Here is a 25092-nt window from a genome sequence, read left to right as displayed (position 1 = left end):
ATGGTGCCACATAGCTGCTGTTTGGTCCTCTTGGCATTTGCCTGGTACTCCTCTGCCTATGGGCCCGACCAGCGAGCCCAGAAGAAAGGGGACATTATCCTCGGGGGACTCTTCCCTATTCATTTTGGAGTAGCAGCCAAAGATCAAGATCTGAAATCAAGGCCAGAGTCCGTGGAATGTATCAGGTAAGCAAGGAGACAAATCTGGGTCCCTTTCTGGGTGGTTGGAGAAGAACTGAGCTGCACCAGACTCAAAATAACTTTCTGAAACTTGAGTCTCTATTTTCTCTGGTTATCTTCCAAAAGCCTGTTGGCCTCTCCCTTTTTAGTCTCTAAAGATTTTTTTTTTTTTTTTTGCTAAAGATAAAAATGTCAAATATATTGAGTAGAAAAATCGATGGCCTGTTAAAGCCCAGTCATTTGGTAACTAGGTCATAAGGTTCACCTGGCGACACCACTTGATGACAGTGTCGCTTAATGGAAGACCTATATTCCTCACTGACCTTACATGCCCCAATTGGTCAGTGAGACCTGAGTGTGGGCTGCCTCGGCTCTTTTTGTTGTTGTTATTATTTTCATAAAGGAATTCAGAGTTGAAATAAACTTCAGTACTCAGCAAGGCCCAGGCACCTTCAAAATGCATTTTGGAACAATTCCTACTAGAAAGTCTTTCTCAATAGCAGACAAACTCCACCTTCACCCCCATCCCACCCACTCTTGGCCCACACCCTACTCCTGCTACCTCAGATGGAGCAGTGCAGAATACATCCAACTCTCTGCAGACTCCCTGCCATTTGAAAACAGCAAATATGTCCCATCAAATCTTTTCTTCTCTAGATCAAATAGCCTCAGTTTATTCATTAATTCTCCTGTGACATAATTTCTAGACCCCTCATCATTCCAGTTCCCTCCATCTGATACTCCCTAATTTATCCTGACCATTCTGGAACATGTTATTCAGCACTAGGCAACTCTTAGCAGTAGGGTCTGACTCTGCAGAGTAAATGCAGCTGCATGTATCGCCTCCTTAATTAGTCCATCAGGCCCCATGACCTTGCTCCAAGCTTTGACCCAGCTTCTCGGAGACAGCAGCACTTCCTCTCTGAGACTGCAACTTCTGGAAGGGATTCAGGCCTTCTCCTGATCTTCCTGATAGCTGGAAAATTAAAATGAAAACCAGCAAAACTGGATTTTTGTTCATGCTCTAATGAGAATAGTATATTAAATAATGTTTTCACGTTTTTGTTATAAATGCAGAAAAATTGAGTGCAGAATTTCACTGATGTTGATTGTTTCTGTTACATGTCCCATGTGGACAGATGGTCCATTTGCCACTAATGGACAGACCTAAGATCGAGCAAGAAGCTTGCCCTGAAGTCATATATTTTTAAAGTACATTAATAAAAGATAGCATTGTTTTTCTATAACAAAAATTTTTAATATCTCTTAATAATTTGGCAGATTTAAAACAAATTAATTGAACAAATAAATGAAGGAAACACAAAGAAAGGGACAAAGAGAAAATGTCACGTTAAAAGTCAGACCATGAACTTTGGGAGCCTGAATGCTAAAGTGGGCTACGGTAAATTAGATTTCTCCAGTCACTGAGTTGAGTCATGAAACCCACTATATAAAGGGAGAAGCTGCCGTGTTCTGAGGCTTTTTCTTTGGAACTTGGTGCACTGTGTCGGCACATTAATCAGCCCTAACTCTGAACCTAGTCCAGGGACAGTGAAAGCTGTGTCACCAACCCTATTTCTCTTTGTTATGCTTAATTTTTACTTAAAATAATCTTCTTTGAAAAGTAGCGCATACACATTTTTTAATAGAAAGTATAAATAAGTCAATAGTGCATAATATTAAAGCTCATTGTTCACCACCCAGAAGGATCACTGTTTCTCTATAGCCTTTATGTTAGCTGTTTGTTTACAAAAGTGCCATCATCTCTCCTTGCCCTTTGATCTCCAAGAACAGCACAGTCTAAATTGGTGACTCTGCAAAACTGAGCTTATTTTTAGGTTCCCACGTATTAATATTCTAATCTATTTATATTTTCCCTTGTCCTTTATCTTTTTAAAATCTATGTGTTACTTTCTTATCTCTCTCTTTTTTTTTTGGGGGGGGGGCAGTTCTAGGGCCTCATGCATGCTAAGCAAGCACTTCAGTGAGCTACCCACCCCAACCTAGCCCTTTATTTAATGCTATTTTGAGACAGGTTTCTCTAAGTTGCTGAGGCTGGTCTCAAGCTCATAATTCTCCTGCCTCAGCCTCTCAACAACCAGGATCACAGGTATATGCCACCACACCCTGACCAAGTCTATGCATTTACTTTTATCAAAGTACCTCACATTAACTATTACAAATTCTTTGCTAGAGGAAGCAGATATGAATTGTTCAATGGACTACTAATACAATTTTTATCATTATTTTTCCTAACTCTGTGGGAAGTGCCATTCTGAGAATTTTACCAAATTATCTCACATCATCATCTTCACAACCACCAAGGGACAAGTGTCTTCCCCATTTTACAGAGAGGACCTTGAGTCTCAAAGAGCACAATACCAAAGCCTAACAGAAAAAACCCAACCCTGCCCAGTCCTTATGCTAACACAGGTGGACAGAAATCCTCTCATTTTCTTCCATTTCTTTCTTCCAGGTACAATTTCCGTGGGTTTCGCTGGTTACAAGCTATGATATTTGCCATAGAGGAGATCAACAGCAGCCCGGCCCTTCTTCCCAACATGACTCTGGGTTACAGGATATTCGACACTTGCAATACCGTTTCTAAGGCCTTAGAGGCCACCCTGAGTTTTGTCGCCCAGAACAAAATCGATTCTTTGAACCTCGATGAGTTCTGCAACTGCTCGGAGCACATCCCTTCGACTATTGCTGTGGTGGGAGCAACTGGCTCAGGCGTCTCCACAGCGGTGGCCAATCTGCTGGGGCTCTTCTACATTCCCCAGGTACTGACACCTTCTTAGATGGAACTAGGGGCAGAGGCAAGAGAAGCGGGCGTAGAGACTAGCTTAACATTGACCAAAAAAAAAAAAAAAAAAAAATCTGCAATCATTCAGGGTGCTATATCATGACCATTGGGGACTTTAGAGACCCTAATGTCAACCTTCACTACTCTTCTAAAATTATTTTAAATGTACCTTGTAAGTATGCAATTTTTTTTCAGTGTTCAATTATTTATTTTCAAGTCCATTTTTTTTTTTTAGTACATGACCTTTCTTCTGTTCTTTTTTACTAAAAGGAACAAGTCTATACAATGTATATCTCAACTTTCAAACCTAAAACATCTGTCCCTGGTCCTGTTCCCTCCAAGTCTCTACTTCTCTACTCTTTGGTTGAAAGTTTCATTCAGAGGGAAGCATAGCATATTTTCTCACAAAACAGAAATTTAATCATTGTTTTGCACATGTCAGATATGGAGACCATTCTAATCATTCAACAAATATTTATGGATCTTATATGAACAACTGCTATTCCCTGTGCAATTACCTGCAGGAATTCAGCCTTGGTGGACACATGGTTGCATTTTTTAAAATAGCTTTATTTTGTTTATTTATTTAATGGAACCCAGTGTCTCACACATGCTAGGCAAGCACTCTACCACTGAGTCACATCCTCAGCCCCACATGGTTACATTTTTGAATACTAAGAGTTCACTGAAACAAACACTTTAATAAACATTTCTTCAAAGTTACATTGTCCGCCCTCAAAAAAGTAACAGCAAACTCTAAATATCATCTTATTACCTGATTCCCCCTCCATAAAACTATAGAGCAAACCTCTCTTAAACATCTATAGATCTATGACATCACTTTAAAATAATGAAAAGTTGGAAACAACCTAAATGTTTGTAAGAATCACTTCAATTATGATATACCCTTCATATGAAATTTTACATCAAATTATAAATCACACTTTAAATTTATCTTTCCAATGTTTAATATTTAAAATTTGTATTTTAAATGTACCTTTGATAAATTCATATTTCTCTGCTGGAGGACTCTGCTTCTGTGGCGATAGCTATTATACCTTTATACGCATGTGACATGACAGAAAGCCTTGTCATATTTACCAAATCCTTACTTCAGGGAATTAAAGGTGTTCCCCAAGGGGAAGCCCTGGCTTTGTAACTTTTGTGCCAAAATGGTCTGACAAAGTCCACATTTGTAAATGTGTTGGGCATAAATATTCAGCATTAATACTATTGACACACTATTCAGCATTAATTTAAACACATGGTTAAGTAAGTTGTCACCCAGAACAATATGTAACTGTCGTCAAATAAAGAAAGAACTTGAAGGGAAGGGTTCTGATTCCACTTTGTTTAAATGAAAGATAAGGAGAAGTTGGATTTGAATTATAAGAGAACTGAGAAATTTGTATTTGTTATCAATCAAACCAGTGTAAGGTTTTCTACCAAGGGGGTTCTCTGCCATGTCTGTGAGTTGGAGTTGCTTGGCTGGGTCCACCCCTAGACGTAGTTTAATTGAGCTGAAACACAACCTGACACCTGGAGCTTCCAAAGCTCCCAGCTGATTCCAATCTACAGTAGGGCCAGGAACCTCTGCAGCAGAGTGGGGTCAGCTGCCCCGTAGTATTTCTTATGCCTGTCACGCCACCAAGTGGATGGAGCAAGCAGAACAGCTAGAAGAGATTATGGTTGCAACAGTTTTTCTGAATCATTCATGAAATTCCCTCTTGGGAGAAAAGTTCTATGTGTTTTTAAGGGTTTTTTTTCCCCCTTGTGGGGGAATAGCAAAGTCAAATATTATAAATACTTTCTCAAAGAGAACACATCCTTGAGGAATATTTTGATTTTTAATTTGTATCCTTTGAATACCCTTTTGGGTCCATTTTCCAAAAGAAAATCAAGAGGCAAGCAATAATGGATGAACTTACAAAGTGGTAAGTTTGAGATTTGCCTGTCATTTGAGTCTGCAAACAGAGCTCTCGAAAACAATGCCATCTAAATCACCTACCTCATAAATTTCTGTGATCCTGTAGGAGGGGCTTATTCTGACAAAAGAAAAAATTATTGATTTCATGCTATAGCTCCTGAAATCAAAGCTCTTGTCAGAAAAATCATACTTGCCCTTTAAGAAAGTTGGTCTGGTTCTTTCATAGATCAACCCTTTTTATGTTTTCAAAGTCAAATCAAAACTATTTATTGATTTAAAAAAGAAACATATTGGAAATTTTTATATAAAAACATTGAACATAGAAAATAATTGTTTTAATTGATGGGAAATATTTAAAAGGCTTTCTCAACTTGTTAAGTAGGAAGTTTTAAAACTCCCTATAAAACCAGAAAATGAGATATTAACACTATCTCATCTTCTAGAAGAAATTTCATTAAGGATAAAAATGTTTTATTGTTCAGAAGAAATGGGCCAATGACATGTTGCTCCCTAACTGGTGTGCCTTAATGACAGAGTGCTGCATGTGGGCTTAAGCCTGCTTGTCAAAGATGTGGCCCTTCTCAAACTTTGGGGTGGCTAGGGAAGTCTGGGGGTCGGAGCATCTCCAGCAGGGTCAATCAGGCTCTTCCATTTCCCTCACCTTCTATGCTATGATATGGGGGTGGGGGGAAGCTGGGGGGCCCTGTGCTGGCTAACAGTACTTGGACACTTCGTGATCTCTTCACATCAAAGGCAAGACTTTCTGAACTCCTTGGTGGTGTATGCCCATGTTCAGATGCAGAACTGCTTCTATCTTAGAGCGTGGGGAGCTTCTCCAGGGTCCTTTTCAGACTCTATTGGTTGTGGAGACTCATATCAGAAGCCTGCCAGTGGGCTTCCCCATCACCTGCAATGGAGCGAACGAAAGGGCTCTGGAAGGCAATGGAACCAGTGATAACCAGGAGAGGGAAAGAGGCTCTCCTGATGCCACTTAAGGGTGTTCATCATTGTTACTGTGGTACATGGGGACTGAGCTTAATTAGCCTAATTAATCAAACTTAAAAAACAAATAGTTTTAAAAATTATTGCAGTTGTGGTTACTTTTATCTAAATTACTTGGGGCAGGGGGTAAGAGGAGGGAGGAGGGGAAATAGCTGGAGGATAGGAAGAGGAAAACTGGGCAGAATAGAAAAAAGGAACCACCTAGAGCTACTCTAAAGAGCCTTCACTTATAACTCATAGAAAACCTGATTCTTCCAGAGGTGGGTTGTGGCCAAAGTAGTCCTCACAGTAGGGGGGAAGCTATAGTGTTCAGATCAGAAGATGTGGGTACATGGGTATGTTATAACCAGGGAGAAACACAGAAAGGAGGTTAGAAGAAATATGAAATAGTGCAGAGAGACTCTCTTTGAAAATATTAGCACAGGCTGGCTGTGGTAGCACACTCCTATTACCCCAGCAACTCTGGAGTCTGAGGCAGGAGAGTTGCAAGTTAGAGGCCAGTATTAGCAACTTCATCAAGACCCTGTCTCAAAACAAAATTAATAAATAAAAATGACTGGGGATGGTAGAGTGGTAGTAAAGCACCCCTGGGTTCAATCCCCACTACCCATCCTCCTGCAGAAAAAAAAAGAAAAGTTGCATCCTTATTATTGTTGGATTGATTCTATGACTGGACCTATTTTTGAAGGTAGCACTGTGAAGAATCACCCACTAGGAATCAGGAAGCTTCTGGATGGACTCACGGGTGCTTGGGTGTTCACACTGGAGTGGAACGGATTCTGTTTTTTCTCACCCTTTTATCCTGTCCACAGTGAATAGCGAGATTAAGGTGTACTCAAAAAACCACCCCTGAGACAGCCTTGAGGCTCAGCTGGCACCTCAACTCGCTCCCTCACTCATTCTGAGTTCTTGGTTCTTTTCCAGGTCAGCTACGCCTCCTCCAGCAGACTCCTCAGCAACAAGAATCAGTTCAAGTCCTTCCTCCGGACCATCCCCAATGATGAACACCAGGCCACCGCTATGGCAGACATAATCGAGTATTTCCGCTGGAACTGGGTGGGCACGATTGCAGCTGACGATGACTATGGCCGGCCAGGGATCGAGAAGTTCCGAGAAGAAGCTGAGGAGAGGGACATCTGCATCGACTTCAGCGAGCTCATCTCCCAGTACTCTGATGAGGAAGAGATCCAGCAGGTGGTGGAGGTGATCCAGAATTCCACAGCCAAGGTCATTGTCGTCTTCTCCAGTGGCCCAGACCTAGAGCCCCTCATCAAGGAGATCGTCCGGCGCAACATCACAGGCAGGATCTGGCTGGCCAGCGAAGCCTGGGCCAGCTCCTCCTTGATCGCCATGCCTGAGTACTTCCACGTGGTGGGAGGCACCATTGGATTCGCTCTGAAGGCTGGGCAGATCCCAGGGTTCCGGGAATTCCTGCAGAAAGTCCATCCCAGGAAGTCTGTCCACAATGGTTTTGCCAAGGAGTTTTGGGAAGAAACATTTAACTGCCACCTCCAAGAAGGTGCTAAAGGACCTTTACCCGTGGACACCTTCCTGAGAGGTCATGAGGAGGGTGGCAGCAGGTTAAGCAACAGCTCCACTGCTTTCCGACCCCTCTGCACAGGGGATGAGAACATCAGCAGTGTGGAGACACCTTACATGGATTACACACATCTTCGAATATCCTACAATGTGTACTTAGCTGTGTACTCCATTGCTCATGCCCTGCAAGATATATACACCTGCTTACCAGGGAGAGGGCTCTTCACCAATGGTTCCTGTGCAGACATCAAGAAGGTTGAGGCTTGGCAGGTAAGTCCTTCATTCAGAGAGCAGTTTGCTGTATAATAAAGCAGAACCATGCTGATCCAGACAAGACAAGAGTTACTTCAAAAATGCAATATCTAAATGAGGCTACTCGAGGGTGCCTTGGATTCAAAGTGTCTTTTTAGATGTCTGAGCAACTGACTTTTGCAAAATTGGTAGTGATTAACTTGGCTAACTGTTTAAAGCCATGACTTCAACTCTTCATTAGTCCATTGATACAGAATGCCTAAAGTATGGCCCCTAAAAGTTTTCAACAAGATTTAATGCTGTGTGGAATGTTTTTTTGGAATGCCTAAATTAAAGATTCTGCTCCTTTACCAGGATTCACTGAATGCCTATTACATCCTGTTACATTACATATTGTAAGAGCTATAAAATGAGCTTTATGTGCTCAGACATGACTTTGGCCATCTTACAGCCTGTAGTGGACCACCCTCCAACCACATAAGCATGCATGAGACATAGAACACTCTTTTTAAATAGATTTGATAGTGAATGTTTCAAAAAGAAACACTGAAGTAGTTACAGATAGATATCGAAACCTATTTACAGATAGATATCAGAACTTAAGCCTAGTTCCTACACTTATAGTTTAGACTTGTTTTTGCATTTTTTAATTATACATAGGAAAGACAATATGTTTTTCATTTAGTAGAACATCTGAAGAAAATAGTCTAGTCTGATATATCCTACTAGCTGCTCATATCTTTCATATGAACCTTGTTCTTTCAATCAGATTCTGTTTTACACTCCCTTGTGTATTTTCCTCAGTTCCAAACTAACCCATCAAAGAGAGTGCATAACTGTGGGTGAAGTTTCCTTAATTTGGGTTGAATGACCCAGCCCCCAATTCAGCTCCATCCAGCACCCTATTTTTGAGCTGTATGATCTTAGGCAAGACTCTGCTCTAAGTCACAGCCCCTTCCTTTATAAAATGCACCTAGGGTCTGGCCTACTGTCCATCCATGATTCTTCAAAAAAATGAAATGAGATGATGTATGTGAAAGTAATTTTTAAACTTTCAAGCTCTAAACAGAGGTGTGATTATCATAGTAATATGATAAACCCTGCTCCTAATTAAGCAATAAAAAAAATGATAACCTGAACAGCTTTGTAAACAGAACCCAGCCATCAAAGACCCTTCAGGAAAAGTACCAAGAAACAAGGAGTAGACAACTTATGTCCATGGATGAAGAGATTTCCACATGGTGATAAGAAATGACTGTCTGGGCTGATAGAGTGCACCAGGACCTGAAAGTACTCAGCTCTTCTTGTGTAGAAAAATCTCCCTCAAACATCATTGCTGGCCAAAGTTTTTAACCTCAAAGTTCCCTTCCCTGCTCTGAACTTCTACTCCAGTAGATACAGGAGCTCGAATGAAGGTCAAAGATTAAAATGACTTTCAGAACCAGGATGCTAAGGCGTGGAGTTGAAAGTAGGAGGGGTAAAGGGACAATCTCTGGCTGGTGAATACTATTGTCTTTCCATTCTTCATTTCCATGTCCCATAGAAGGACGACCCCAGCTCTTGGAAAGACTGCAAGAGCAGGGTGGAATGGAAGGGAAAGGAGGCTTCCAGTGGGGAATGGCCTTTCAATGACTCTTCTCCCAGATAAGAAGTAAGATTCAGATGGGCAAGGCCAGAACTTGGGCCTATGAGGGAAAAAAAAAAAAGAAAAGAAAAAACAAGGGCGTTTGACTAGTCAAGATTAGAACTTTCAGTTGTAATAGAAAACTAGACCAAACTGGCTGGAGCAAAACATACACACACAGAGAGAAAAAAAAAAAAGAAAAAGAAAAAAACAACAAAAAAGAGGAAGTGTAGGGGTTCCTGTTGCTGAAAATCTCAGAAGCATTCCAGAGGTACTGCTAACTGCTTCATCTCCATCTCTTTGTTCCTTTGTCTCCAGAGCTAGCTGTTTTCAGCCTCTGCAGCAGCTCTGAGCTAAAAGCCCTTGCTAAAAGCCCTCCTTACTTCCCAGCACCTCCTTTGAAAGCCCCAGAAATCATGATGACAAACCACTCCTGGGACACATTTCCATTCCTGATGCTGAGTCCTCTCACACTACAGGGACTGAGCAAGAGTAAGGGCAGAGTGGATCCCGAAAAGGAAATTAGGATGCTGTTACCAAAAGGAAGAGGAAATAGAAGCAATGCAGATGAAACTTAAATGCCATTTACAGACAACTCACCTGATCCTTGTCCAGATAAACATGTGCTCTGGCTCAGACATGCTCTGATACAATTCACACAGAAGAAGAGATGAATAGAAAAATGGGATCAGAGCTCTAGGGAAGAATAATATCCGGGCATTGGTCCCAGGGTCCTGTGTGCTTGCTGTAGGTCTCCTTTGAGCTGCAATAACCCAAGCTGTTAGGTGGGCATTCCAGATTTTAAGACCTCAGCCATGTCTCTGTTCATCAGATGGACCAGCAGTACGCTGTCACCATTAAGATCTTGATGGAAACCTGTCACCTGCACAATCTAACCTAAATATCTCAGCCTGTAATCCTGCACCTGCCTTCTCTCAAATCTTCCCTCAGCAGCCAACCTGCCTGGCATCTCCCTACAAACCATTTATCCATTTTGGACACATCTTCTCATTGGTTTTGGGCATAGCATTTTTGCTTAAGTCACAGGCACACCTGGAGGGTCATCACTTTCTGTCTCCATCAGCGCTGTCCACCACAAACTTTTTAAAAATTTTTCTGGAAGTCTTTTCAAATCAGACTCCCACACATATACTCTCTGGTCATTCTTTATTCATCATTTTGTTCTGTTTTCATGCCCAGCTTAGACTTCTACAGTGGTGGATTTCTAGTCTCCTGTCTTTGGCTACGTTCAGTTGATGCTTAGAGTGTGTGCAAATAGGTGATCTCATTTATGCTCATGAGACATACAGTTCCACTTTGAAATCCTTTAGAGGAAATACCCTCAGAGGCCACAAGATGGGAATATGACCACATAAAAGAGGATGTGACCTTCTAGTCATGTGCATGCCTTGTGTATTCCCTCTTCTTTCAGATCTGTGTCTTTCTCGGTATCTGGGTTGGTTATGAGCCTTCCAGTCTTTTTTTTCCTTTCTCTTTCTTCATTTATTCATTTTTTCCCATATTATCCCACAAATCAAATAACTTTGAAGTATATTATTTTGAATTATGATCTCAGGTAAACATTTATATTTCTTTTTAAATAAAACTATCAGTTCCTTCTTCTAAAGTTGTAAAAGCAAAAGAATGGTTCCTCTGAGGGGAATATCTCACTTATTTCTTAATTTACATTGATTTTTTTCTTGGGTCAGTAATGACCAACTTAAAGAGTCGCTATCATTGTTCTTAAGGATAAAATGATTTTCCTCTCCATCTTCCCTGTTATGTGAATTAAAGGCAAAATATTATGCAGTAAATAAAGTGCTTAAATACAAAGCTTGCAAGTCAACATATCAAAAAAATATTAAAGATACTTATAGGAATGACGTAAGGACAGGACTTAATAAACAAATCATTGGTTTCCAATGGATGAAGCATAAATTTTGACTACCACATATTTTATAGTCATGTGACTTTATTTACATACCTGCTATGAGGATGAACACTGCAATACCTCAGGTTAGGATCTGCAATAAGGAAGAAAATGTAAAACATTATGCAAAGCCAGATCCGTCACACAAGTCCCAAGGGGCTTCCTTTTCTGGATGAGATGTCTGCATTTCTACCTTTTGGCTTCTGCCTGCCCTTTATCTCCCCGCTGCACTCTAAAACTAGACTTGCCATGTGTCCTTGGTCACCTCTCAGTGGCAAGTATCTGAGAATCAACCTTGTTATCAGTCCCTGCCTACTGCTGAATATGAGCTCCCCCAAAGAAGTCATATTTCAATTTTCTAAATTACCTTTCCATACCTCCTTTAAAAAAAAACCTGCTTTATTGAAATATAATTTAGATGCCATATAATTTAATCATTTAAATTATTAAATTCCATGTTTTTACATATTCATAGAGTTGTGCAGTCATGACTACAGCCCCCTTTAGAATCACATCATAAAGAAACCTCAGACCTTTATCACTCCCTAATGTCCCCTCCCATACTTCCTTCTCTAAATAATCACTAGTCCACCTTATGGACATCTCTGAACACTTTACATAAATGAAATGGTACAACCTATGGTCTTTTGTGACTCCTGTAGCCTAATACTGTATTTTGAAGGCTCATCAATATTGTAGCATGCATCTGTACTTTGGATGCATGCCAAATAGTATCCCATTTAATGTCTTTTCATCTGTTCATTCATCCAATTGGTAGACATTTGGATTGTTTCACTTTGGGTTATTATAAATAATGTTGCCATGAACATTGGTGTACAAGTGTTTGTATGGACATATATTTTGATTTCTGCTTAGTACATTCATAAGGGTGAAATTGAGTTGAATAGTAACTCTGTATTCTAGTTTTTGAGAAACTGCAAGACATTTTTCCAAAGTAGCTACATGTTTAAATCCCCACCAGCAGTTTCTAGACTGCTTCTAGATGTTCTCATCAACACTTTTTATTCTCTGACCCCATGCTATTTTGACGTGAAATCTAGACTTTTTGCCTTGGCCTCTCTTTACTTCTCTACTATATTTCCCCTTATTCTCCACCACATATGCAGTTTTAGAGAAACTGGTCTCTGCTGCCCCCATTACATGTCATGTTTATTCCTGAAATGATACCTTTGCCTACACTTTTTCCCCTGTTTTTAACACCCTACTTCCCCCTACCTTTGCCAGTGCAAATCCCTACCATGCTTCAAGTCCATGTTGGCCATTTCAGCTCTGTTGAATCTCTATTCTCTCTGACTTTCTCTGTACTTAGCCCTTAACCATGTTTTATCTTGCTGTTTCATTAAATATTTATCTTATACTTTATTACCTTAATCCACATATGAACTTGCTGAGGACTGGATGACAATGTATTCTATTTCTGCAGCATGGTTCAGAACACACAGTGGACATTGTATAAATATTTGGTTGATTGATTCCAACAGTATCCAGAAATAGAAAACGCTAGTCCTAGTTTTTAAGAACTGGTTTAAATGTGTGGTAGAACTGAAGAAAGAGACAGGCAGATCCAAGATTGCACAGAGTGCATTTTACTGGGGAGTTACTGACAGAAGCATAGTCTTAGATGGTAGTGAGACCAGTGGGTCCCTACAATTTGGATCCAGAGGAGGGCATTTATATAATGGTCAGGACAAAAGTGACCTCATCCAAGCTGGAATGTACCTGGTTTATCTCAAGCTAAGGTCAAAGACATTAAACACATTCCTGGCATTGACAGTGCCAAGGTCCAGGTTTTAAAGCTCTTCATACCACTCTAATGGTTTGTCTGCTTATAATAGCTGGGAAACTATGTGGGGAAAACAGATAAGGGTTTCTTAGGAACAATCATGGCCGTTATGACACAAGATGGCTGCAGTCAGTCAAGCTGAAACCCTATGGTATACAAGTCCAGTCTTGTATGTACAATGGATTTCTTCGTGCAAACTTGGAATCTTCAAGAAAATGATTTTAATTGGTTTCTTCTTTCAAGTTAGAAATATGATGGCAATCCGTTCTAAGCCAACTGAAATGCAGAAAGCTTATAACCAGAGGTTTTTTTGAGTCATCTGTCTAATATGACCAATGTAATAGATAATCGTCTAATTATGAAATAATATGGTTCCAGCTCTCCTCCCCTCACCTACCCCAATGTCTGGAGGGTTCCATCAGAGAGACTAGGAGTCAGTAAAAACGAGAGAGGCAACCTGTGCCTGGCATGTTAAGAACCAAGAAACCTGAACAGGAAGAAAGAAATCTATGCTAACTACTCAAGCTTTTACTATTGTCTATGGTATTAGAGGGGGTTCTCCAGAGAAACAGAACCAACAGGATATGAGTATAAATATATGAGAGGGAACTTTTTAGGAACAAGCTCATGTAATTATGGGAGCTGAGGAATCCTATGACAGGTAGATTGTAGGCTGAGGACCCTGGGATGCTGGGAGAATGGTTCAGTCCAATACTTCAGGCCTCAGAACCAGGGAAGCTGAGGGTGTCCCTCTCCGCTTGAAGCAGAAAGCCTGAGAACATGGAAAAGACGCTGCTGGTGTGTAAATCCTGGGGTCCAGAGGCCAGAGAGCCTGGGACTCCAAGGCAGGAGGTGAGTGTATGTGCTCTCTTGGGGAGAAACACCAACTCACCTTCCGTGTTTGTTCCCCTGCGACCCTACAGATTGTATGGTGCCCACTCACAAGAGGGTGGATTCTCCCACCTTGTCTACTCAGACTCACCCATAAACCTCCTCTGGAAACACGTTCACACTCCTTAAGATTTATAGGTATTGCCAGATTTATAGGTACTCCTTAATCCTATGAAGTTAAAATCTAAAATAAACCCTCATACATATATCTGTTCTGTCAAGTAGGAGTGATGCTCTTTAAAATGTTAATGGGAAAATATTACTGACCTCTGACAAATCTTTGTCATGGACACTGAGCAATTTCTATTGAAGGTAGAAATCCCAGCTAAATCTAAATCCCAGTTCTAGCCTTACTAGCTGCATGACTTCTGCAAGTTTCTTGAGCTTTCTTTGCCTCAGTTTCATCATCTCTGAGGCTGGTGCCTAGTGAATTGTGAAGAATAAGTGAGAGAGTGTATATAAAGCATTAGTCCAGTGCTGGCACATGGGATGTGTAAATAAGAGGTAGTTCCCTGCCTCTCCACTCTTCTCATCTCCCATCACACACATCAGAGTGAAGACAGAGTTAGCGTGGCATGTGGAAGGGACAGTGGAAATGCATGATGAGCATAAAGACATCAAAGGTATATGAGACCCAAGTATGGAGGGCTTGGGGACCACCTGGAAAACTTTAAAGCATATTTCATCTGAGTCGTGGAAGGTCCCCATCAGGAAATGAGAGGAGCGTTATTATGGCTTGGAGAAGAATGGATGGGCCCTATCAGAAAGGACCCAGAGTAGGTGGAAGGAGTGAGGCTCTGAGAGTTGCAGGAGGGAACAGCATTAAAGAGCAGAGAGCCGCATGTTCCCCTAAAGGGAGGAAGGATGTGGCCAGACATAGACATGTAGGAGGAGAGAAAGGGATGTACACACAAGTTCAGGAGGAGGTCAGCTCAATCAAAGTGCAAGGAGGAAAAGGAAGGAAAGGTGGAGGACTAAGAAAGGGGCATGTATGGGACGCCTCCTCTCTGCAGAGTGCTTTAAGGACTCAGTAAAAATGAAGGCAGAAGTAAGATTGATAACCAGAGGGAGAACATGAATAACAAGACTTTTGTGGGATTCATCCTCCATCTTTTCTGAGAATGGCTCTGTAGCTCTAGCTGCAGAAACAAAGGGACAAGGAGTGAGAAAGTCCCCTCCCAACAGACCTGGAACAAAAGTCAGGACAGCCAGGGGGCAGTGAGGACACTGAAGTAACCACAAACAGCAGTCCAGTGAGGTGGCCAGGGCTGTGCCTGGAGCACACAGGCTCCTCCCACCTTCTCTGCTCCCAAACACTTCTTTGAGCTGCTGATGTACAAATTCAGATGACTCCTTCTCTCTAACTTTCCTTACTATAAATAAATGTTTAGTTAAAAATAAAGTCAATGTAGAAATAAATTGTTAAGAAGCAGCGTAGGGCTGGGGTTGTGGCTCAGCGGTAGAGCCTCATCTAGCACGTGCGAGGCTCTGGGCTCCATCCTCAGCACCACATAAAAATAAATAAATATTGTGCCCATCTACAAATTAAAAAATGAAGAAGAAGAAGAAGGAGAAGGAGAAGAAGAAGAAGAAGAGTTATCATCATCATCTCTGGAGTGGAGTGGCACATGCAGGGTGTTCCTAAGGCTCTGGCTGGGTAGCTAGGTTTGTCATGGTTTGTCACCCATCAGGTAACTGTGAATAACAGGTGCTGGGCTGGGTCTCATTACACAGCTGAAGGAAATGGGCTCAGAGCGAGAGAATGATAGACTCCTGAGGTGCAGCAGAATTGAGCACCCCTACATCATGGCCTAGACCTTGTCTTCCACTGACTTCATACCACAGTGACACAGGTCAGGTTTTGCATGAAAAATAAGCAGCTTGGTGTCCACTGCTTCCTCCTGACCTATATCACAGTCACAGCAGAACAGGGCCTGGAGCCCACTAATGCTGCTATATAGTAGAGCAATTAAGAACACAGGCTTGTAATCCTGGACAACTACTTAAATTTTCTGTGCCTCAGTTTCCCCATGAATAAAATGAGGATAATCATATATTTGTTGTGAAAAGTATATTAAATAACAAATACAAATTACTTAGAATCATGCCTCAAATATAGTAAAATGTCTAGTATTTAAAATGATTAGCATATGTTAATAATCATTATAATGGCTTTTTCTGAAAAGGCCTTGTAACCCATTTTTAAAAAGTTTATAAATTCTGGTATCTGCCATGACAGTCAATAGTCATGGCCAGGGCTCCCCACTAGAGCCTCATTTCTTGCTTTCTTCCACCCGCTCTGTGACTTTGGGCAGCAAGACTCTTCCACAGAAACAAGACCATAGCAAAAGAGGGTGCACAGAGTTGGAGACCTTAGGCATCCCTCCTCTCCTTTCCCAGTGCTCATCTCAAAAGATGCAAGGAAGGGCCTCTGGCTACAAATCCTTCCCCTCCCAGGGTACTTCAGGGTAATGGTGCACCTTCAGAAGCTTTGAGATAGGTCCTTTGAGATATGGCTAGGTGAGATGTATCCTTTTCTCCTTCTGATCCTCAAGAAGGTGTTTCTTGCTGGGTGCAGTGGTGCTCACCTATAATCCAATTGGCTAGGGCAGCTAAGGCAGAAGGATCATAAGTTCAAAGCCAGCCTCAGCAACTTAGCGAAATCCTAAGCAACTAAGCAAGACCCTGACTCAAAATTTAAAAATAAAATAAAAGGTTGGGGATGTGACTCAGTGGTTAAGCACCTCTGAATTCAAGTCCTGATAGGTAGGTAGGTAGGTAGGTAGGTTGGTAGGAATGGAGGAAGGGAGGGAGGGGGAGAGTTTTCTGCCCATGGCTGCTGCTGGCATGTACAGGTACCTCAAGGAACATTAGAAAAATTCACCTCTTCCTTAAGTCGTGTCCATTCCATTTTGTTGGAATGACATAATTTACTGTCCTTCTTGAGTACACCACTTACATAACCAGATGTGGCACCCCTGAGGCTCATATTCATTCAGCTCTGTTATTCTTTAGGTCCTGAAGCACCTACGGCATCTGAACTTTACCAACAACATGGGGGAGCAGGTGACTTTCGACGAGTGCGGTGACCTGGTAGGGAACTATTCCATCATCAACTGGCACCTCTCCCCAGAGGATGGCTCCATTGTGTTTAAGGAAGTTGGGTATTACAACGTTTACGCCAAGAAAGGAGAAAGACTCTTTATCAACGAGGAGAAGATTCTGTGGAGTGGGTTCTCCAGGGAGGTGCGTGCTGTCCATCAGAACACCAGGGGCCACCACTGTGGGCAGGAAACTGTCCTTGGGCTTCACCCCTGGACTTCCAGAATTGAGCCCTTTCTATAACTCACTAGCTCCTCGTGTCCAGGGCTCCTGTGAACTCCAGGAGAAGCCTCAGAACCTGAGCCCTGTGCCTTCTTACTATATTCAAATAATTTTACTTTCTATAGATATGACTCCCTGGCTAGTAATATAGTCTCCCTGCCTAAAACTTTCCCCAACCAAAGCAAAATATTTAAGCAAACGTAAACATCTTTCAAGTCAGTGGCTCTCAACTGGGATCAAAGGGGAAATCCTACTTATCCTGGATAGGGGAGATAAGTTTGAGAGTGGAAAGGGTTGCTTTTTAGACTGTCACAATGACCAGGAAGTATGAAAGGCCTTCAGCACTTGGGGTCCAGGGGTGCTCTTCAGCATAAGTGGGACAATCTTGCATGTAGCAAAGATTTACCTCCTACCCTAACTACCAGCATCTGCCACTGAGACAGTCAAGCCCAGAACAGAGCTGGATGCTTCAGGATGAGGCATTTGCTGTTATCACTATTGACAGTTCACACAGAGGTGGTTTTCTGTCCTCCAAATAGCTTAGTACTGACCCATAAGTCAAAATAACCATTTATTCTCCTACCATAAGAGACCTGTGACAAAGAGAAGGATGCCAGTGACTATAGTCAGGCCTCCCTGCCCTGCATGTCACTGCATCTAGAAGCCTGATCAATAACCAGAGTGTGATGTACTGAAGTGGTGACCCTTGTTTGCTGGCTGTAGCCTAGAATGTAGTAGGATGCTAAGAACCAGCTTCTCTGCAGGAACCAGACCCTGGGTGGGCACCCTCTTTAACTCTCCTAGGACACCTGGCTGAGAGCCACTGTGTTTCTCTTTGCATTTGCCTTTTTGCTGCCATCCTTGGATCACTTCTTATAATATCACCAAAGACACAATTTCATCTTGTTGCCAGATGCTTCTTAGGTTGACAGGTATCTGATGAGATGCTGCAATTTCACTGTTTCCCAATGCATAGGAGGGGTTCACATATGACAGTGTCCTATAGACAGTGAATCCCACCCACAGTGTGCAGGTCTTCATTAGTTTCTACTCGAGAGGGTGGATTTCAATTACAAACACGTCTTGACCTTTTCCAGATGGGAATTTGGGATTCCAGAGGTTATAATCCTCTGCCCACTAATTATACCTTTGTCTACATTGTCACACATTTCAACTGACTGAAGTCTAAACTTACTGTACCATTACCTGTTCACCCTGTTGGGTTATTCTTTCATCCCCATTAATGCATGTAATTGATTATCTCTAATTGGTGCCTGTCTCATTTCCCTTCTTGCATGAAAGCTATTTCCTATATAGTTCTCTATAATCTTAATTCCTGACCAAACTATGTGCGTCATAGGCTTAAACATTAGTGAATGAATAACACAGGGAATCTTCACACTTTCAGTCATTTATGTTCCTGAATAGTTGCTAGAATTATAAAGTAACTCTAATAGAAACAATTCCTCAAAGCTAACATATAACATGCACCCAACAAATCTTAGAGTCTAATCTACTCTCTCTTTTCTGAAAATTTTGGTGAGAATATATTTAACTATAAATTACATATTAAATAATTTCTTATATATCTTACAAATTTGTTATTGAGATCAAATGAGATCAAGGGATCAATGATGTAGAAGCATAGTTTAAACTGAATTATGCTATATACATACAAAGTCATATTTATATAGCATTATCATTTCTTCCTTTGGTTTTTTTGTTATGTTTTGTTTGTTTGTTTGTTTGTAGTGCTAGGGGTCAAATCCAGGACCTCAGCCATGCTAATCATTGCTACCACTGAGCTACGCCTCCAGTCCTCCAGTCCTCTAGCATCATATCTTAAAAAATGCTCTCAATTTATTTACAAATGTAGCACTGTAGAGTTAAGTCTTTAAAGACCCTTATCTCCAATCCTTCAATTTGAAGTTGATGACACTGAGGTTCAGTTATGCAAAGGTGACTTCCCAGGCCCAATGGAGGGTATAAGGACCAGAACTAGACCCTAGGGCCTGGATGCTCTGTCCTCTACACTCTTCTGCCAATTATTCTTCCCTTGCTTTGCTGCAACAAATAAGAATTAAAATAGACATCTTCATTCAGGGCTTGGAGGTCAGATGAGCTTTCTTGGCCAGAATTGGACAGGTATCTCTAATAAGTCTTTGGGGAGACCTAGAGATACTGGATGGCTTTTTGAACAATGGATCTTTCCAGTGGCCACTTCTGCCTACTCTTATGGTGATAAGATTTCTCTTTGACTGACAGATGTTGTAGGATGAAATAGGAGGACTCAGAGGCGACATTCTTCTAATCCTTAACTAGTATAAAACAGGGTTTATTATGGTGAAAAGTGTAGACTTTGACAACTGACCTGGGTATGAATTCAGCTTTCCAATGGGGTCACAATGTGACCTTCAGACTGTTCATTAACCACATGAAGAAGAGAAAAGAGGTGTGGCTAAAAAGGCTGCTAGGGGCCCCTGATTTCTGCACTTCCCTCTTTCTTTAATCATAGAACTCTGGGACTCATGACTGCCCAGAATAAAGATGGTATTTTCCAGCTTCCTTTTTTTCTAAGTGTGGTTGTGGAATGGGATCTAAGTGGCAATGTTGTGCCTTGGCTTCTGGGAACCTTCTTTGAGAAACTGCTTGCAAGTGTCCTTTGCTCTCTTCTGCATCCTTTCCTCTATCTTGCCTCCTAGAACCATCTTACACCCTGCCACCATCAAGGAACATGAGGCAAATGCCTAGTGTAACAGAAAAACAAGGCAGAAAGAGTCTGTGTCTCCAACACTGTGAGTGCCCTGTTACTCTGGACCACAACCCTAGACACTTATGTAAGAGAGAAATGCACTTCAACTTTATGGAGTCATTTTATTATTTGGAGATTTTGGAACTCACAGTCTAACATAAATCAAAACAGAAAGCTACTAAACTCATTTCATGAGGCTAATATTATCTCAAGGCCCCAAACTGACAAGAACAGTATAAGCAAAGACAATGATAGGCCAATCTTGTTGAATAAGATGCAATCTTACTAACTATAAATGCTCATATCGTAAATAAAATCTCAGCAAACTTAGAGCAGCAGTGCACGAAATATATAATATATAATGATCCAGTAGAGTTGGCAATGAAATGTACAGGAATATAATGTTAGCCAAATACTACAAATTTCATAACTGTAGCTTATTACATTAACAAAATAAAGGATTGCTTACACTTGTGTGCACCAAAAATCCTGAATGCTTTTAATTCCCATAACCTGAATGCACGACTCTTTTTCAGCAAACTCTGCTGCAGGTTAATGGAGCAACTTTGCCCACAGACTCAGAGCAGCAGAAAAGTCTTGAGAATTTACAGTTCCCTACAATAAACCCAAACCAGTCAATAGTGTGGAAGTATGAAGCCCCCTAGCCCCTCCTCATGTCAGGACCATCTGAGGCAGAGCCCACCGTCCAAGAGCCCCTCTTAGAGCACAAGTACTTTCTGAGAGACTTGGCTCATCCTCCACCCCTTCTACCATCCTACATCCCCCATTCTTGCCTGTTTCCAGTGGAAGGACTTCTTTTTATAAATCACTTGTACACAAATCCTCAACTCACAGTCTGCTTCCAAAGACAATCTAAAATAATCAATGTGTGAGATGCACCTGCAATTTTTTTCCTACTGTTCTTATCTGGTTTTGTTTCCAGAATTATTATATTTGCTTTACAAGAATAAATTAGAAAATGTTCCTTTATTTTTTTCCATTCTCTGATAATTTGTATAAAATTAGATTGATCTCTTCTTACAAGTTTGATTTTTTGTTTGCCTGTAATGGACACAGGATGCTGATGTCCTCTTGGGAATTAATGTACAGCAGATGCAGGAGCAACGGGCAGAGAGAAGCAGAGTTGGATGTAGGTTATTGTCCCCCTTTCCGGCTTTTGCTTTGGACAGTAGACATTAAAAATGCCTAACTAAAAGTAAGCCAAACATAAACCAGTCATGATGGACGAAAGCAAGGATCATGATTCACTAATCAGATACTGTGTACCTGAAGTCCATTAAGAAAATATAATAAAACAAAATCCATTATCATTATCTGAAAGTAATGGAGCCCTGCATTTTCTGTTGGTTAGTTAGTTGCCTGATACAGCTCTCTGATCCACTTACTTTGGTTTCTTCCATGCCTGTCCTGATTGCCGCACTGAACTGTAGCAAGGATCTCAGAAATCACCCTGGAAAGAAGCAGAATTGTAATACACTGCAAAGTTCAGAGTCTCACTTTCAAGCAAATTTCCCCTTGTCTCTTTATCCCTCAATCTTGTGACTAAGCCTCTGTGTGTAAAGATATCCCTGTATCTTTTAATTTGTCTCAAGCTTTTACATCCCTGGAGAAGAAACAGGAATCACTCCCTTTCACAGCTAACAGGACCAAGGACCCCTGGACCTACCTCTGCCTGGAAAGGACCGGAAGTCTGCTACACTGGTCCTTGTGCCCAAACTCCTCCCCGCTTGCATGTGTCCAGGGAGCTGTGGGACTGACCCCCTGACCCCACTGTTATAGCCACTCAGTTTGTGCTCTCTACCCTCCAGGTGCCCTTCTCCAACTGCAGCAGAGACTGCCTGGCAGGGACCAGGAAAGGGATCATTGAGGGGGAGCCCACCTGCTGCTTTGAGTGTGTGGAGTGTGCGGATGGGGAGTACAGCGATGAGACAGGTAAAGGCACAGCCCCTCGTGGAGACTGTGAAGGGCTCCATCCACTTCAGGGGCCTGGAGTCAGCAAAGCCCATGGAAGAGCTGGGTGGAGTTTAGCACAGTTTTTCAGTGTTGCGCTGTGCTTGGCAGAGGGGAAAGAGAAAAGGAATCTCAGATGTCCTTTTAATTCCATAGGAACTGTCAAATACGTCTGTGACATGTCTTTCACTCACTTTGAAACTGCACTCCAACATTCTTCCCTTTTCTTGGAATTCAGTACCCTGAAATAGAAAGCACCATCTGCTCCAGGCTCCAGAATTAATTGGCCATGACAAGTTGCCACTGGTGCCTGGTGCTGTATTTGTCTTCTTTATGTTTTTCCTGTGCCTCAAGTTCTCTTAAAGTGGGGGTAACAATTAAGCCTGTCTTATAGAGTCTTGAGAATTAAACAGATTAATATTGGTAAGGCACATGCAAGTTCTAGGTAAATGTTTGCTAAATAAAGCTTTGACTAGCCTATTGAAAGTACTTTATAAATATTAACTACACTACTATTATTGTTATTATTTCATCGTCAGTACAATAATGGGCTTATCATCGGTTTCATAGTAAGAAGAAGAAACTGAGGCTCAGAGAGGTTGATGAGCTGGTAAATGGCCTGGCCAGGATCCCACCCAGATCTCTAATTACAAAATCCATGCTCCCTTCACTGCCCCAAACTGCACACTACCTGACACATAGCAGAGATTTAGCAAATCTTTATTGCTTGAATAAATCTGCAGTCCCCTCATTGGAAATCCATGGATGTGGATGGAGTGAGGCAAACACAGGCCATATTCATAGAATGCTCTGCCCTGATCTAAAAGAATGTCTGCTCTGGCATGTCTGAAGAGTCCATACACATATGCAAAATAAACCAAGATGAATGTGAGTTCATAGATATGTTAATCTACTTCATCATAGTCACCATTTTACTGTCTGTACATATCCCACAACATCGTGTTTCATACCCCAAGTGTGCACAATAAAATTTATTTTAAAAATAAATAAACAGTCTGAGTTGAGTTGCACTGTGCACAGCTGATGGACCATGCTAGACCTTTGGCATGCAGGGCCATCTCTACTCCAAACCATCAGCAGACAGCAGGAAAAGAAACAAATGCCCCCCACCCACCCACACACACACAAAGGAAAAGCAAAACAACTAACAGAGCAGTCAAAGGTTCATAGTTGTTTGTTCTGCTTTAGGATTTTTGTGGCTGGTTGGTTAGTACTGGCAATTAAACTTTACCACTGAGCTACATCCTCAGTCCTTTTAATTTTTATTTTTTTAATTTTGAAACAGGGTCTTGCTAAGTTTCTGAGGCTAGCCTAAAACTTGCAATCCTCCTGCCTCTGCCTCCCCAGTCTCTGGGATTACAGCCATGGACCACTGGTGCCTGGCTGGTACGTCGTTTTTCATAGTGTAAAAATCACAATGATTTTATCAATAAAGAAAGTATACAGCGACCAAATCAAATAACCTGTGTGCTCTCACCGCCACATATACATACTCACAGATGTCGGTCTATGCCACCCGGTAGCTAACCGCCCACTGGGACCTTTTACAGATGCCAGTGCCTGTATCAAGTGCCCGGATGACTTCTGGTCCAACGAGAACCACACTTCCTGCATCGCCAAGGAGATTGAGTTTCTGTCTTGGACCGAGCCCTTTGGGATCGCGCTCACCCTCTTTGCGGTGCTGGGCATTTTCCTGACAGCCTTCGTGCTGGGTGTCTTCATCAAGTTCCGCAACACGCCCATCGTGAAGGCCACCAACCGAGAGCTCTCCTACCTGCTCCTCTTCTCCCTGCTCTGCTGCTTCTCCAGCTCCCTGTTCTTCATCGGAGAGCCCCAGGACTGGACGTGCCGCCTGCGCCAGCCGGCTTTTGGCATCAGCTTCGTGCTCTGCATCTCGTGCATCCTGGTGAAAACCAACCGCGTCCTCCTGGTTTTTGAAGCCAAGATCCCCACCAGCTTCCACCGCAAGTGGTGGGGGCTCAACCTGCAGTTCCTGCTGGTTTTCCTCTGCACCTTCATGCAGATCGTCATCTGTGTGATCTGGCTCTACACGGCGCCCCCCTCCAGCTACCGCAACCACGAGCTGGAGGATGAGATCATCTTCATCACGTGCCACGAGGGCTCGCTCATGGCGCTGGGCTTCCTGATTGGCTACACCTGTCTCCTGGCTGCCATCTGCTTCTTCTTCGCCTTCAAGTCCCGGAAGCTGCCGGAGAACTTCAACGAGGCCAAGTTCATCACCTTCAGCATGCTCATCTTCTTCATCGTCTGGATCTCCTTCATTCCAGCCTATGCCAGCACCTACGGCAAGTTTGTCTCTGCCGTGGAGGTGATCGCCATCCTGGCGGCCAGCTTCGGCTTGCTGGCCTGCATCTTCTTCAACAAGGTCTACATCATCCTCTTCAAGCCCTCGCGGAACACCATCGAGGAGGTGCGCTGCAGCACCGCTGCGCACGCTTTCAAGGTGGCCGCCCGGGCCACGTTGCGCCGCAGCAATGTCTCCCGAAAGCGGTCCAACAGCCTCGGGGGCTCTACGGGATCCCTCCCCTCCTCCTCCATCAGCAGCAAGAGCAACAGCGAAGACCCCTTCCCGCAGCCCGAGAGGCAGAAGCAGCAGCAGCCGCTGGCCCTGACCCAGCAAGAGCAGCAGCAGCAGCAGCAGCAGCAGCCCTTGACCCTCCAGCCACAGCAGCAGCAATCGCAGCAGCAGCCCAGATGCAAGCAGAAGGTCATCTTCGGCAGTGGCACCGTCACCTTCTCCCTGAGCTTTGACGAACCTCAGAAGAACGCCATGGCTCACAGGAATTCCACGCATCAAAACTCCCTGGAGGCCCAGAGAAGCAGCGATGCCCTGACCAGACACCAGGCACTGCTCCCGCTGCAGTGTGGGGAGACAGACTCAGAGCTGACCACCCAGGAAACAGGCCTGCAAGGGCCCATGGCCGGGGCCCACCAGCCAGAGATGGAGGATCCGGAAGAGATGTCCCCAGCACTTGTTGTGTCCAGTTCACGGAGCTTCGTCATCAGCGGGGGAGGCAGCACAGTCACGGAAAACATACTGCATTCCTAG

General features: G+C 42.6%; 1 protein-coding gene across 2 annotated transcripts; it reads left to right on the top strand.

The window, feature by feature from the left end:
- Positions 1-25092, top strand: Casr (calcium sensing receptor). 2 transcript variants are annotated; one of them, XM_076868511.2, is made up of 6 exons: positions 1-185; positions 2656-2962; positions 6839-7723; positions 16970-17200; positions 21860-21983; positions 23573-25092. In XM_076868511.2, the coding sequence occupies exons 1-6, from the start codon at positions 1-3 to the stop codon at positions 25090-25092; spliced, it is 3252 nt and encodes a 1083-aa protein (XP_076724626.1). The 2 variants fall into 2 exon arrangements, with proteins under 2 accessions (XP_076724626.1, XP_076724625.1); XM_076868510.2 differs by having other exon boundaries at positions 16970-17209; positions 21839-21983.

Source organism: Callospermophilus lateralis, chromosome 10 (assembly GCF_048772815.1).
Source record: "Callospermophilus lateralis isolate mCalLat2 chromosome 10, mCalLat2.hap1, whole genome shotgun sequence".
Taxonomy (NCBI): domain Eukaryota; kingdom Metazoa; phylum Chordata; class Mammalia; order Rodentia; family Sciuridae; genus Callospermophilus; species Callospermophilus lateralis.
The sequence above is the reverse complement of the archived record's forward strand: the minus strand, read 5'-3'. Positions and strand labels throughout refer to the sequence as shown.

What these genes read in the sequence shown, in the direction of transcription:
- Casr (XM_076868510.2), top strand. Translation starts at nt 1, where the DNA reads ATGGTGCCACATAGCTGCTGTTTGGTCCTCTTGGCATTTGCCTGGTAC. An exon ending in AGAAGGTTGAGGCTTGGCAG is followed by an intron (nt 7,724 to 16,969) that starts GTAAGTCCTTCA and finishes GTTATTCTTTAG; the next exon opens with GTCCTGAAGCACCTACGGCA. An exon ending in TCTCCAGGGAGGTGCGTGCT is followed by an intron (nt 17,210 to 21,838) that starts GTCCATCAGAAC and finishes ATAGCCACTCAG; the next exon opens with TTTGTGCTCTCTACCCTCCA.